Here is a 15,627-nt window from a genome sequence, read left to right on the forward strand (position 1 = left end):
CCCTCCCTGAAGTTGTTCAAGGCCAAGTTGGATGGGACCTTGAGCAGCGTGGTCTAGTGGAAGGTGCCCTTGGCCATGGCAGTGTGATTGGAATCAGATGATCTTTAAGGTCCTGTGATGGTTTAAGCCTTAACTGGGAGTTAAGAGCTCAGATGGGGGCAAGGCTGAGAATCTCTCCCCCATCCTCCCTCCCAAGGGGGGGGGGGGGGGGGGGGAGAGGGGGGCAAAAGGGAAAGGAGCAAATCCACCAAACAATAATTTGGAATCGGCTTGGAAGTAAAGAAGTAAATAGTTTTTCTTTAAACAAAAACAAAACATATATATATATCAATAACAGGTAAGGTTCACAAGGGCACGGAATAAGGATGGATGGGAGGGGGACAAATAGGAAGAATACAAACCCATTTTTTTCTCAGAAGAGGCGCAGAGGCAGCAGGGAGAAGGATCAGGCCGGACCACGTGGCAGAGGAGCAGGAGGGCAGCCGCAGTAGCTCTCATCCAGGAGACGAAGGAGCCAAAAGGAGAACTAATGACCCCAATGCCTTCCCTTTTATACCCTAGCTGGGCAGGGAGGGGGGAGTGGAACAGACTCAGTTTCCCAGGGGGAAAATGCCCTGCAGGGAAGGCAAAGCACTTGCAAGCCCTCCCCTCTTTGTTTTCAGAAAGGGCATTAACCCACCACAGGTCCCTTCCAAGCCAAACCATTTCATGAATCTCTGTGGTTTTAGTATTAGATTTGAGCAGAACATCACTGAACTGTGAGATCATGTAGCCTCCTTGCAAGCCACATGAAGCGATTGTGCCCCTGCACTCTGCACTGGTGAGCCTACACCGTGAGTACTGTTTTGGGCTCCTCACTACAAGAAAGAAGTTGAGGTGCTAGAGCATGTCTGGTGAAGGGTCTGGAGAACAGGTCTGGTGAGAAGTGGCTGAGGGAACTGGAGTGGTTTAGTCTGGAGAAGAGTTAGGGTGAGGGGAGGCTTCACTGCTGTCTACAAACCCCTGAAAGGAGGTCGGAATGAGATAGGGGTTGGTCTCTTCTCCCTAATATCTGGCCTGAAATTGCACCAAGAGAGGTTTAGGTTGGATATTAGGAACAATTTCTTTCCTGAAAGAGTGGTCAGGTGTTGGAACAGGGAGGTAGCGGACTCCCTGGCGGTGTTCAAGAAACCTGTGGACATGGCACTTTGGGACATGGCCTTGAGGAACCTGGTCTAGTAGGAGGTATCTCTGCACGTGGCAGGGTGGTTGGAGCTAGATGATCTTTAAGGTCTCCTCCAAGCCAAACCACTCTCTGATTCTATGATCGTGTTTTTTCATTGCTTGCCAAACTATTAAAAAGTAGGTGTGCTGCAACAAACCTGCCAGTGTTCCTCTTTTTTCCTGAGCATCTGAAACATCCTTGAGTAATCCATGTGGAAGCCTTGCTTCTTCCTCAAAGCTCCTGCGAAGGGCTGAGCAAGAGGTGATACAAAGAACTCCTCAGTGTGGGGGGACAGACCTTAAGACAACTTACCTTTCATGTATTGACTACAGTGGTTAATAAGACTCCTGTTCTTTTGCCATTTTTTTTTTGCTCACTTCACTGCCAAAGTGAAGTTCCTGTAAAAAGACAGCAGAGGACCTATTGGCCACAGATCTAAAGAAGGCCAGGCAGGTCATGGGAGCTGTTTAAGGGATTAAGCCTTCATGTAGCTCCTGCATGTTGAAACATTAGCTTCAGCTTGCTCTGCTTCCTGCCTCAGCATGCTCACTTGTTGTGATAAGTACAGCACGACCCACTCACCAAGGAAAGGGGGAAGGGAGAACATTTCAAGCCTTACTTTCTGACTTGTAGGTGTCAGTGGGAGTTGATGCCAGTTGACATTGTCCCCTCAACTGGACTGAGAGCTTTGAATAGTAGAATTTATGTGGGGAGTGCCTGGTGTTCTTCATCTTTAAGGTTAAATGGGACTTGAAGTGTTTGTGGAGGGTGGGGAAGGCTGAGTTTTGAAAAGCTACCAGTGTTGTCTGCTGGTCATCCTGTGAGGCACTAAATGAGTACTTGGGAGAAGGGTTCATTTTGTAGCACAAAGTTTAATCAGTGTTCACACAGTAGGCTGGTAGAACAGTAGTGTTCCTTGTACCAAGGAAATATATCATCATTAGAAGCCAGCACACTGATTTCTTTCCTGTCTGTGCCAGTTTCTTGAGACTAAAACAAGTTGTTCTCACTGGCTGTGCTCAGGCTTACAACTAGGTGTATTTTATTCTGCACAAAGCAATTCTTCTGTGGAGGATGGAGTTTTCATGCCAGATAAAGGGCAAGGAACCAAAAAGATGCAAGCCCTCCTGCTCTTGATGATTTCAGATCTGTGCTCCAGTAGTTGTAAAGGCTAAGATTCTAAAATGTGGTTAGTCAGCTGCTCTAATGTTCTCAACCCTGTGAGATGTAGACTTGCAGCATCTCCTGTGTGTATGGTGGTGGGCAGAATGTTTGTTTACTGTGTGCACCCAAGAATGTTCTCAACCTTACAGCAGGAAGTGACCCTCTATGATCACTATCATCACTTAGTTGGCTTTCCAGACTTTATTTATGAGACAATCAGGGTTTCAGATGAGGCTGGGGTTTTTTTGGTTGTGTTTTTGTTGTTTACCTATGTCTCTTTTTGTTTCTTTAGTGAAGCTGTGGTCTACCAACTTGGACAACTCAGTAGCAAGCATCGAGGCCAAGGCTAATGTGTGTTGTGTCAAATTCAGCCCTTCTTCTCGGTATCACCTAGCTTTTGGCTGTGCAGGTAGGTAAAAGAGGTTTGGGGCAGAGTTATACTGTTCCTTTTTCCCTATCTTACTCTCTCCAATGACATGAGGCTGGCTGCTGTGGCCAGGACAGGACCAAGATGTCTTTAGAATCATGGAATTGTTTTGGTTGGAAAGTCTATAAGGTCAAGCTCAACCATCGTGACCATTAAAGCATGTCCTGAAGTGCCATGTCCACTGTTTCTTGAACACCTCCTGGGACAGTGACTCCATCACCTCCCTGGGCAGTCTGTTCCAATGCCTGACCACACTTTCAGGAAAGAAGTTTTTCCTACTATCCAACCTAAACCTCCCCTGGCAGTTTCAGGCCATTTCCTCCTGTTCTCTCACCTGGTAGCAGGGAAAAGAGTCCAACCCCCCCCCACCTCACTGCAACCTCCTTTCGGGGAGTTGGAGTACAATGCCCCTGAGTAAGGCTTTCAAGTGTGCCGTCACGCAGAAGGCATCGTGATACCCAAGTGTCAGCTTCCTCCTGCAGCCTGACCCTTTAATTTGGGTGTCCCTAGTAGAGATAAAAGCTCATGAAAGCAAGACACCCAGGTGTGTTCATAGAGATCACTACAGCAACCAGGCAAAGCTTAGCTTGGAGAGTCTTCCAGCAAAGTTAGTGTATAAATGTGGTGCTAGCTCTTCTTCCTGGTGTAGAGCCTTGCTCTATAAACATGACAAAGCCATACTGGGGGTTTAACTGGTTTGACCTGAGGCGTGCCGCAAAGCAGCGGCGCTGCATGCTTCCCGGAGCTGCAACTACAATCCCTGTGGGTGGGCTTGTGTTTTCCTAGGCTGGGCAAAGATCACTGCTAATGTGTTTTTTGAAGCAGTCAGTGGGGAAGGCATGATGAGCCTTTTATTCACTTAGATTAAATACTTCTTGGTGATAATACAAAGATTGGAGAGCAGAGCAGGTATCGCTTTGGGAGGAAACTGTCTCACGCTCTGCATGCAGCAACTGAAGCACTGAGGTCCCTATAAATGTTTAACCAACTCTGCATTTCCTTTCTCCTTGGGGTGTTTTAATGCACTTGTAACTAGGTGTTCTGACAACAGTTGCTATCTCTGGACTTGGAGAGATATGGTGATCATTCTTGCAATCATGGGTTTGCCATTTCATCTAGGTGTTCCCACCACCAGCCTGATTTTACTTCCATTGTGACTCTTGGGGTGGGGCGGGGGAGGGGGGAATTAATTTGCATTTTGATACTCTTCAAAAGAAAAAGGAAAAGAAAAAAGATGGAGTGTGAAATATTGACTTGCTTGACAGGCATCTTACTGAAGTTTAGTGAATTACATGCAAGAATAGAATTGAATTACAATACCTATGAGCAGCATTTGAATGAAAGGGCCTATCTGTGAAAGGCTCTAGGGAAGGATGAGAGCACCAGCTCCAAATGGATCAGCCACTGATTAAAATAGATACAGAAAAGCACCACAGAGCAGAATCCTTCCTGATAAATCAGTAACTGAGATTCCACCTGAAAGGCAGAGGGGCGCAGATGAATCTATGAAGGCTTTCGGAGCCATAGGATGCGTGGGATGGAAGCAGATAGGAATGTCTTTATCCCTGCACTTACACCTACTAAACCACAGTGGGCTCATCTTCAACAACAGTGTTTGGGGAAGAAGCATTTGCAAGCACCAGGGGTTCTATGGAGGTTTTAAATGACGACATGTGCATGTTTACGATCTAGAGAATGCCAAGGGTTGAAATGGTGTTTGTCCTGGGGAAGAAGGTATGGGGGGGAGAGAAGATAAAATTTTAAAAGTGTTTACATCTGCTTGATGCTTGGTAATTGAGTCTCTAAATAAAACTGAAATGGATATTTAACTATGATTGCTGAAACAATTACGTGGAGTAATTGAACTGATGGGAATGACTTTCCACAAAGGAATTCTAATCGATCTTTCAGCCATGAATGCATGTGGAAAAACGGCTTGAGAAATTAAAAGGTATACTGGAATCTTGAAAGATGGTACTTCTGAACTCCTAAAAAGAAAAAAAGTTGGAGCAAAGAAATGAGTTAGGCCTACTTTCACAGTCCTTAGAGTAAACTAGTCTTGATTGGATAGCCTGAAAGCTGCTGAGCAAAGAAAGACCTCAAGGCAGTCTGAGTATGAGTCAGCGTGTGCTAAGGTGGCCAAGCAGGCCAACAGCATCCTGGCCTAGATCAGCAACAGTGTGGCCAACAGGAGTAGGGCAGTGACTTACCCCTGTAGTGGGCACTGGTGAAGCCACACCTTGACTGCTGTGTTCAGGTTTGGAGCCTTCCCTACAAGGAGGACATTGAGGTGTTGAAACAGGTCCTGAGAAGGGCAGTAAAGCTGGTAAAGGGTCTGGAACACAAGTCTTGTGAGGAGTGGTTGTGGGAACTGGGGTAGTTTAGCCTGGAGAAAAGGAGGCTGAGGGAAGACCGCACTGCTCTCTACAACTCCCTGAAAGGAGGCTGGAGCTTGGTGGGTTTTGGTGTCTTCTGTCTGGTAATGAGCAACAGGACAAGAGGAAAGGGCCTCAAGTTGTACGAGGGATGTTTACATTGGACATTAGAAGAGAATTCTTCCTGGAAAGGATTCTCAAACACTGGAACAGGCTTCCCAGGGAGGTGGTTGAATCCCTGTCCCTGGAGGTGTTTAAAAGATGCAGAGATGTGGTGCTGAGGGCTGTGGTTTAGCACCAGCCCTGGTAAGAGTTAGAGAATGGCTGGACTTGGTCTCTTCCAACCAAAAGTATTCTATGCTTCTGTGACATGTTTGGAGACAAAAGGGTTTTCTCCTCCATCACATGCAGCTGGTCATACTTAAGAATTTAGTCTATAAAATAAGCAATCTAACTTTTAAATAGCTTGATGTGTCATGTGGGCTGTAAAATTAATAAAGGAATAGTTAAATCTGGTTTCCTTGAGTAAAAATTGGAAGGAGAAAAAACAAAAAGGGTGGATTGTGCACACTGACTTGGCCATTCCAAGCTAATTTGGTAACCACTGTGGTGGGCAGCTTTAGAAATCTGTCCTGGCCCTGCCTTGGCCTCCTTGGCATGTTAAGAAGATTTTTAGGTTTGAAAATTGCTTCAGTTTATTCATTCAGTGATTTAGTCAGTGGTAAACCAGCCAGGACTTCCCAACGCTGCATCCTCACAAGTGTTGTGCAGCGTTTAGGCAGGAGTACTGCTCCTGTGCTTATTTGATGGAACTTCATGCTATATATGTGTCTATGCTTGTGTTTTTTGCATATTTATAGACTTAGGACTTGATGAGATAAGCAATTGATGAAATGGTTGGCGGAGGTGGAAGTATTGGTACTTAATATTTGAGGTATAGAAGGAAGAAGTAAATTGCCTTAATATACCACTATTAAATTACTAAACATAGATGTTTCAGTTCCCCTCCTTTCTCTGTATGCAGAATAGCTATCAAGCTAACCTGGCATGCTTTAGCAAGGTAGATTTGACTTCAAGCCTGTGTTTTTTCAGTGTTAATATTTCCGAAATTATTATTGCTTCCCCCCCATTTTCATCTCCTGTTTTGTTTAAGGGTCTTTCTTAACCATCCATGTGAGGTTTGTTCTTTCACACCTTGCTTAAGGAAACATTTTCTTCTGCCCTTGACAAATACATCTCACCCACTTGCGTCCATCTATTCAGTGGATTTTACTAATTGGATGCTTTAACTAGATCAGCATCTCTGTTCTGCTTTTCCCTTTGCATTCTCCACAGAGATAAGATAGATATCTTAAGGTCCTTTCTACCCTGTCTCTGGTCTGTCTTGCTTCTCATTTGTCATGTCTGTGGGCTCATCTCTGCCCATGGTGCCATATTGTGCATGGGTAAAAGATTCAGGGAGGTGGCTTTGTGCTTTCTCTCACTTTCTCCAATTTTAGAAGAAAAGTAGAAAGGAAGATACTTAAGTGCCATTGAGGTTTGCCAACGTGTTGTGAGTTAAGGGGAGCCTTATTGCAGCCTTTCAGTGCTTAAAGAACCACAGAATCACAGAATGGTAGGGGTTGGAAGGGACCTCCAGAGATCGTCTAGTCCAAACCCCTCTGCCAAAGCTGGATCACCTAGGGCAGGCCACACAGGAACACATCCAGGTTGTCTTGGAAAGGCTTCAGAGAAGAGGCTTTAATAGTTAAAGATGGGGACAATCTTTTATCAGGATCTGTTGTGACAGGACAAGGGTTGATGGGTTTCAACTTAAAACTGGGAGATTCAAACTAGAGAGAAGGAAGAGTTTGTTGGTTTTTTTTTTACAGTGAGGGTGGTGAAACACTGACCCAGGTTGCCTAGGGAGGTGGTAGATCTGCCATCCCTGGAATTAATAATCTTGCTGAGGTTAGATGAGGCTCTGAGTAATGTGATGTAGTTGAAGATGTCACTGCTGACTGTAGGGGAGTTGGACTAGATGACCTCTAAAGCTCTCTTTCAAACTAAGCTCTTCTATGAGCTGATGCAGCAGCCTCTTGCAATGTCTCATTGCCCTTTTGTTCTGTGTGTGGCTCTATCTGCTGAGGACCTCTGGTCCTCAAACTGAGGTTTTTTGGGGCAGAAAGGACTATTCTGCACATCCAGTACTGAGTGTGATGGCAGCTTGGCCCTCATCTGTGTCCCTCCGTTGTACTGCAGTGCAGATAGGCAGTCATGTGCCTTTGGCTTCAGGGCTCTGTAGGGAGCTCAGAACCAGAGGTCTTTGTTTAAAAGAAGCATCTCCACCTGCAGTTGAGTTTTTATGTTGTATCGGCAAGTAAAAGGAGTGAACTGATGATACAGTTTTTGATCAAATTGATAAGCCAGAAATAGGATAAAATATGAATGATGTATTAATTATCAAAAATTATTTTCCTGAGCCAATTTGATCCAGTTGATGATAGGTTAATTACACACAATAGGATGCTAACAGTGGAGTAACAGTCTAGGAAAATCAGCACTTGGAATACAGAGGAACAAACTGGAAACTTCTTGTAAGCATGAAAACCAACAGCGGTGCTGCTCTGTGTGGCAAGATGGACCTCCTCAGGTTCACAATAGAGCTAACCCACAGGTAAACAAGCTATAAACCTTAGAAATAACCAGGTAAATTCATGTAAGTTACTCACAAACCACTGAGCTGTTAACTACCAAAACCTTTGCTGAATGAAGCAATGCTCTGAGTTTACATTTGTGATCCAAAAGGCAGGAATAATCTAAAAGGTAGTATCTAAAATTAGAGGAAGTGAGAGAGAGGGAGACATGCTGCTGTGGTGGTGATCTAAACACTACGCTACTGGGACAAAAGAAGCTAATTGCCCTGGACACAGGAGCAGGAGTTAGGTGCTTGTTGCTGCCTTGAATCGCATTAACGAACTGGGGTGGGGGGAGAAGACTAGAGAGATGAGAGAAGAAAAAGAACAAAGATGTGGGCTCTGAAATCTTCCCCTATAAATTCTCTTTTTGAAAACTGACTGGCCCAATGGCACATTAGCTATTCAAATCCCACCAATCAGTTCAAAATGTGGCATGGCAGGCAAAACCACACACGCCTTCTCATATAGCGTCTGACACATGTAGTTGCCTCTCTGAAACTGAGGCTCAGGGTCCAGCTTCCACTTCCTCCAGGCAGCCTTAACAGTGCCTGCCTATTGGCTCCTCAACCTCAAACCTGGACCCTGCAACCAGGAGGGAGGAGAAGGGGCAGTGGCTAAACAGGTTTAGCTGGCTTGTTAATTCCTCATCCAGGACAACTGAGAACTGTGCTGATGGGTTCTGAAGCAAGGGCAAGCTGTGAACCCTGTGGCAAAGTGAGCAAAACAGATGTTGTTGCTCCAGCAGCTTTGGTTGTGCTCCTCTCCCTGATGAAACCACACTGACTCTGCTTAACTGCTTGCTGCTGTTTTCAGCCCTTTCCCCTTGTGCAGAGTTCCTCTGCAGGTCTCTGCCCATCATTGGCAGCAGCAGGACAATATGAATCAACTGCTTTGAACATGAAACAACTGTAGATTGAGAGAGTTGGGGTTGTTCAGCCTGGAGAGGAGAAGGCTCCAGGGAGACCTTGTTGCATTTTAATACTTAGAGGGGCTTGTAAGAAAAATGGGAAGGGATTCTTTGTCAGGGAGTGTAGTGATAGATGATGGGTAATGTTTTTAAACTGAGAGTAGATTTAGATTAGATATTAGTGAAAATCTTCACTGGGATAGGTTGCCTAGAAAGGGGGGGGGGGGGGGGGGGGGGGGGATGGAACTAGATGACCTTTAAGGACCCTTCCAGTAATGCCTCCTGAGAAAGCCAAGGTGTGGGGTTGATTTATGTGGATCTCTTGGTCAAACCCTCTGTGTTTCAGTGTATTAGTTGGCCAACATGAGCAGCAGTAATGGAAGGAGTTACTGTGGTGCTTTGATTTAGATGTAGCCATGGTCAAAACTGTTACTGGACTGTGTATCCCCATATGGAGCACTCTCCTTTAATAGGGAGGTCTGGATTTTCTTCAAATGCCATAGAAAAAACAGTCTTCAGTTGTCACTGTAGAAGCAAATCCCAAGATTACCATCTTATATGGCTGATGTATGGTTCTTTTCTGGGCTCTTCACTCTGAAAGCTTTTAGATGACCAAAAGTTCATTTTGGTACCTTAAAACAGAACAAATGAGCAATAAACTGGAAGTAGAGCCTGTATAAGAGAGGAATGGATATTTGGGTTGGGAAATAATTCTCCTGAAATCAGACAGGCACTTCAGGTGAGAGGGAAGCTTGAGCGTCTGGCTGCAGCCTGATAAAATCTGTTGCAGTGGAGAGGGCATATAAAGAAGAAAAGATCCCCTTTTTGTCTGTTGCTTTAATAAAATACTCTATTTGCATGCTTAACTGAGTTGAAACACTGGGGCAGTATAAACTGTGATCACTGCCGAATACCAAATCAGGTAATTTTGTGGCCTTTTCCTTCTTTTTAAAAATAGATGGGGTTTTATCCTGAAATTAGGATATAAATCATGCCTGAAGTTGTTATTGTTCTGCCTCAGCAATGGCATTGATGCCCTCAACCCCATATATTTCCTAGCAGTGCCATTTCCCCTGCTTTAAAAACAAAACCAAAGACTGAAAATGCATGCAGTGTGTGCAGCTTGAATGTCCAAGCTGTGCAGCCTGGGTGAGATCAGTGTGTCTGCGAAGTCCAGTGAGCTCAGAGTAGCTATTGATAGCGGCGAGGCTTTATTCCCAGCGTGCTGTAATGCTGTCAGCAGCTACCACTGACCTTTCATTTCCCATATATTATGCAGAGATCATGGCATCAAAACTTCAAGATTCCTGAGCTCTTAACACAGTAAGTGCATCATCTTTCTGCATGCTGAATTTTATCCATGTAGGACCTGGAGATGCAGCAGGTTGGATTAGGGGATGAGAGGGGCTCTTCAGGGCTGCAGATATACAGGATCAAGCATGTCCTCTCCTCTCTCCAGGAGCTTCACAAGATAAATGGAATCTGTGGGCAAGTAGAGATGGATGGAAGAGAGCAACAGAACAGCTCTCAGCGTGGTCAGAGCTTAAATTTTTGCTGGGTCAGTTTTCATAGAATCCTAGAAGGTTTGGTTTGGAAGGGACCTTAAAAGATCATCCAGTTCCAACCTCCCTGCCATGGTGGGGGGGACACCCTCCACTAGACCATGTTACTCAAAGCCTTGTCTAACCTGGCGTTGAACATCACATCAGAACTTCGCTGGGCAACCCGTTCCAGTGCCTCATCACATTTTAACTTTGGGCAGATCTCTAAACCACTTCACTGAGGTGTTACAAACCCTTGCTACTGTGATTTCAGGTGAAGTGACCATGGCAGGGAAAACACAAGGCAGTGCTAGTGTTGATTTTACTCCTTACAGTCACAGAGTTTGAGACTACCTGTGCTGGGGATAACCTCCTCCCTCCTAAATATTCTCAGTTTTGCTTTTCTGTCTCTTCCTTCATACTGGCAACTGTGTGGCCAGAACTGAAATGCCTTTTTCTGGATCATCTCATACCCTGATCATAGAGCAACAGTGAGAGCCCCGGACAAGCTGGTGCTTTTTGCAGCCTGAATTAGCTAACAAGGGGCAAATCTTCAGAGAATGTGAGGTCTCCTAATGCAGAGGTTTGTACTCCTTCTTGCCTACTCTGTCTCTCCAACTTGTTCCTTTCACAGAATGGTAGGAGTCGGAAGTGATCTCTGGAGATCATCTAGTCCAATTCTTCTGCTAAAGCAGGATCACCCAGGAACGTGTCTAGGTGGGTTTTGAATGCCTCTAGAGACAGAAACCCCCCAACCTCTCCGGGCAGCCTGTACCACTGCTCTGCCACCCTCAAAGCATTTTTTCCTTATGTTTTCATGGAAGCTCTTGTATTCCACTTTGCACCCATTGCCCCTTGTCCTGTCACTGGACACCACTGGCTTTATCCTCCTGGCACTCACCTTTTATTACTGAGCAATAATGAGATCCCCTCTCAGTCTCCTGTTCTCCAGGCTAAACAGCCCCAGGTATCTCAGCCTTTCCCCTAACTTAGATGTTCCAGTCCTCTCAGCGTCTCTTTGGCATTCTGCTGGACTCTCTCCAGCCGTTTGTTGTCCTTCTTGAACTGAGAGGCCCAGAATCAGATGCAGTGTTCCAGATGAGGCCTCACCATGGCAGAGTACAGTGACACTGAGCAAGGACACATCTCTAGAATGTTCTTTTCCCTCCAAGATCGTTTTGCACTTCCCCAGCAGGTTTTGGATGCTGTTTTAAGGTCTTTCCCAGGCACTGTCTTCAGCATTAGAGAGCAGCATCGTATTCTGGCTTTGATTTCTGCTACCTTTCTTTTGTTGAACAGCCACAAATGTAACGATACTGAGCCACAGCACCCTGTGTGCTGGAGGGCTCCTGTTGCTATGTCAACAGCTTTGTTTTCATTTGCAACTATTTACCCACCCCTTCAGATCTCTGCAGCGCCCTGATGCACTTAGTTCAAGGTCAGATGTGGCTTCTTTGTCGACATTGTTCAATTTTGTTAATATACCTGGGATCCAAGCAGGACCACTTTGGAGACATCTTTGTCCAGTGAAATATTGATTGATTTATTTTTTTCTGTGGCAGTAACTGAAGCAGTGATTTCTTTCCCAAGCATCTCTCTGTAGAGCTAGCCTTTCATGTTGCCTCAGATCTGGGTGGCTTGCCTGGCTTGTCACTCTGCTCAGAAGAATGATGTGATGTTAATGGCCAAAAAGGCAGTGTGCCTTTTTGGAAGAGAATTAATGTTTTCCAGCTGAAAGCAAGGCCTTACCTTAATAGATTCTCCTAGGTAAGTACTCTGCTCTATTGAAAGCCTGCAGTGACTCAGAAAGAATCTGTTTGTGTGAAGAGAACATGTTTAGGGTGGAGTTAAGCAGCTTCTTTGGGCTTAAGCTACAAGATTACTTTAAGTGTATGAATTGATCGAAGTGATCAGAAGCATAGACAAAGGTTAGGCAGCTCTTTAAAGCCCATGAAAAAACTCTCCAGCAGTGCTCACACTTGAGCCTTTGGGAAATGGGGATGGCATGCAGCAGTCGAGGGCTCACCCTGTAGTTCCATTGGACCTTACCTGCAGGGTGTCTTTTTTTGGTGGGTATTCAATGATCTTCCTCTCGACCATGGTCTATCAGGCTGTTGGCAGGAGAAGTAGGGGACAAGGTCTATGTCTTGCAATTTAAATTCACCTTATTTAAATTCATTCCAGAATTCATTGCAAAGCTTCACTTGCTACTTTTGAAAGCACCTACAGCACTTCAATCAGCTGAGGGCTGTTTGAAGGAATCTGTATTTTTGCCAGCATGATTGCGATCATATTTCTGTCCAAAGAGTCCTTATTGTGGAGGAAGCAATGAGCTCAATGGGATTGTTTAGGTTAGGACACCACCTTGAAGGTTTGACTTAAATGTTACCCCCTGTTTAGTCTGGAAAGAGTGGGCTGAGAGGAGATCTTACCAATGTTGATAAATATCAGAAGGGTGGATGTCAAGAAGGGGCCAGTCTCTTCTCAGTGGTGTCCTGTGACAGGACAAGGGGCAATGGATACAAGCTATAACACAGGAAGTTCCACCTCAAAAGGAGGAAAAAGCTGCTTTACTGTAAGGGTGATGGAGCCCTGGACCAGGCTGCCCAGAAAGGTTGTGGGGCTGTGGAGTCTCCTTCTCTGGAGACTTTCAAGACCCACCTGTGTGACCAAAGGAGGTGATCCTCCTTTGGTAGAGGGGTTGGACTTAATCTCTAGAGGTCCCTTCCAATCCCTAACATTGTGTGATTTGTGGATGCTGGGATGTAAATGAAAGTGAAATACCAAATTATACCTTCTGCTGTCCTGGTAAAATCAATCGGTAACTGGTAGGTGAACCTCATTCTGCTTTTCCTGACAATCAGGAGGGCTGTAGCTGTGCCATGTTATTCAACATTTTTCCAGTTAAAAGCTGGCTGGGCAGGATCTTGCATATGATCAGGCAGCTGCTCCCTGGGAAACGATGGGGGGGACATGAAACCACTGATAGGCTTGCAGCATGTGTTCTGTGTGTAAGCTTCACATGAGCTGGAGAGTTTAAAAGTGTATAGAACTTGCACAAGGAAAAGTAGTCTCTGACTTGTGTTGGGTGAAGCATTTGCAATGAACTGAGAGTAACAATCCAGAGACCTCCTGGGAGCTTCCTAGCATTATCCCAGAGGTCGTCACACTTCAGTAAGAAGTGAAGGAATCAAATGAACTTGAAAAGCTCCATTTGATTCTCTGGAGAAAAGGATAAATCTGTCATTAGCTGCAATGAGCGTGCTAATTGTTTGCTTAAATATTCTTTTCCTGAACACTTTGTCTTACAACTGGCATAGAACTCATTTAGGCAATGTTATAAAATTCCAATTTCAATTGAAATGAGCCTTGAAATTCAGGAACAGATAGGCAACTCCGATTCATCTTTCCCTCAGAATGCCAAATTGCTCTTGCTACTAGCTGTTGCTGTATCCCTTAGAGTTTAATCCTTTCCAACCTCGGCAGTTTCCAAAGCTGCAGTTTTTCTGGTAGCTCATTTAAAGGAATTGCTCACTGGAATGACATCCTCTGTAATGGTTTCCTGTGTTTATCTCCTGCATCAATGAACTGTTCCAGCCTTTTATTTGGGTACATTCAGGCTTTTACAACACACGCTGCTCTTTCCATACTGACTGGTGAAGATCACCACACTGCACAGCAAGATCAGGGCCTTGAGCAACCTGGTCTAGTGGGAAGTGTCCCTGCCCATGGCAGGGTGGATGGAACTAAATGGTCTTTAAGGTCCCTTCCAACCCAAACCATTCTATGATTTGTAGCCTGTGAATGCAGTGTGGGCTCTCACAATGAGGGCATCTTTCCATAGTACCTGAGAATCTAAGCATTGTGTAGATTTTAAATGAAAGTGTTTATGCATGTTAGGTTCTTCTAAGGGGGCCCTGTTAGCCACTTGAATCTTAAGAAGTTCACAAAGACAGACAGTAGACAGACGTATGAATCTAGTTGCTTTTCACATAGAATCACAGAATGATAGGGATCAGAAGGGACCACAGAGGGGCAGGCCACAGAGGAGCACATCCAGGTGGATTTCTTGGCCCAGGTGGCCAAGAAGGTCAATGGCATGCTGGCCTGCATCAGGAATAGTGTGGCCAGCAGGAGCAGGGAAGTCATTGTGCCCCTGTACTCAGCACTGGTTAGGCCACACCTTGAATACTGTGTCCATTTCTGGGCCCCTCAGTTTAAGAAGGACATTGAGACTCCTGAATGTGTCTAGAGAAGGGCAACAAGGCTGGGGAGAGGCCTTGAGCACAAGCCCTATGAGGAGAGGCTGAGAGAGCTGGGGTTGTTTAGCCTGGAGAAGAGGAGGCTCAGGGGAGACCTTATTGCTCTCTACAACTACCTGAAGGGAGGTTGTAGCCAGGTGGGGGTTGGTCTCTTCTCCCAGGCAACCAGCACCAGAACAAGAGGACAGAGTCTCAAACTGCACCAGGGGAAGTTTAGGCTTGAGGCAAGGAGAAAGTTCTTCGCAGAGGTTTTTGGCCATCGGAATGGGCTGCCCAGGGAGGTGGTGGAGTCACCATCCCTGGAGGTGTTCAAAAAGGGATTGGACATGGCACTTGGTGCCATGGTTTAGTAGTCATGAAGTCTTGGGTGACAGGTTGGACTTGATGATCTTTGAGGTCTTTTCCAACCTTATTGATTCTATGATTTTGAAAGTCTCCAGAGTAGACTTCACAGCCTCTCTGGGCAGCCTGCTCCAGGGCTCTGTCACCCTCACAGTAAAGAAATTTCTCCTCACATTGAGGTGGAGCTTCCTAGGTTCCAGCTTGTACCTGTTGTTCCTTGTCCTGTTACTGGGCACCACCAGAAAGAGCCTGGCACCTTCCATCTTGACACCCACCTCTCAGATATTTCTAGACATTGATAAGATCCCCTCTCAGCCTTCTTAAGACTAAACAGCCCCAGCTCTCTGTCTTTCTTCATAGGAGAGATGTTGATGTCCCTTAATCATTCTTGTAGCTCTGTTGGACTCCCCAATAGATCCCTGTCTCTTTACCTAGTTAGAGTGTACATTACTTCTTTTCCACATTGAACACCTGTGTATCATCACATGTTTTCCTGTGCTTATTTCCATGTCTGCATAATCCACCATCCCTTTTAGGCATAGGTTTAAGCATTCTTATCTGAAGCTTGACTTTTATCAGTTGTGGTGCTGTATTTAATATCAGCCATCTCTTCCAGTGGAGTCTGCTTCAAGGGCAGTTTACGCCATGAATCTAGATCACCATCTCCAGAATTTAGTAAAAGAAGGCTTGTATCTCCTCAGGCTAGAGAGACAAAATGGTAGTTGTG

The 15,627-nt window shown here is 45.3% G+C and overlaps 1 protein-coding gene across 2 annotated transcripts in view; it reads left to right on the top strand.

The window, feature by feature from the left end:
- The window catches only part of COP1 (COP1 E3 ubiquitin ligase), a 165,704-nt gene that overhangs the window by 86,783 nt on the left and 63,294 nt on the right, over nucleotides 1-15,627 (top strand). For both annotated transcript variants that reach the window (XM_009904077.2, XM_054165727.1), the window contains exon 15: nucleotides 2,661-2,777. In XM_009904077.2, the coding sequence (XP_009902379.2) occupies nucleotides 2,661-2,777 (117 nt within the window). The remainder of the gene's footprint in view (nucleotides 1-2,660; nucleotides 2,778-15,627) is intronic.

Source organism: Dryobates pubescens, chromosome 11 (genome assembly GCF_014839835.1).
Source record: "Dryobates pubescens isolate bDryPub1 chromosome 11, bDryPub1.pri, whole genome shotgun sequence".
Taxonomy (NCBI): Eukaryota; Metazoa; Chordata; class Aves; order Piciformes; family Picidae; genus Dryobates; species Dryobates pubescens.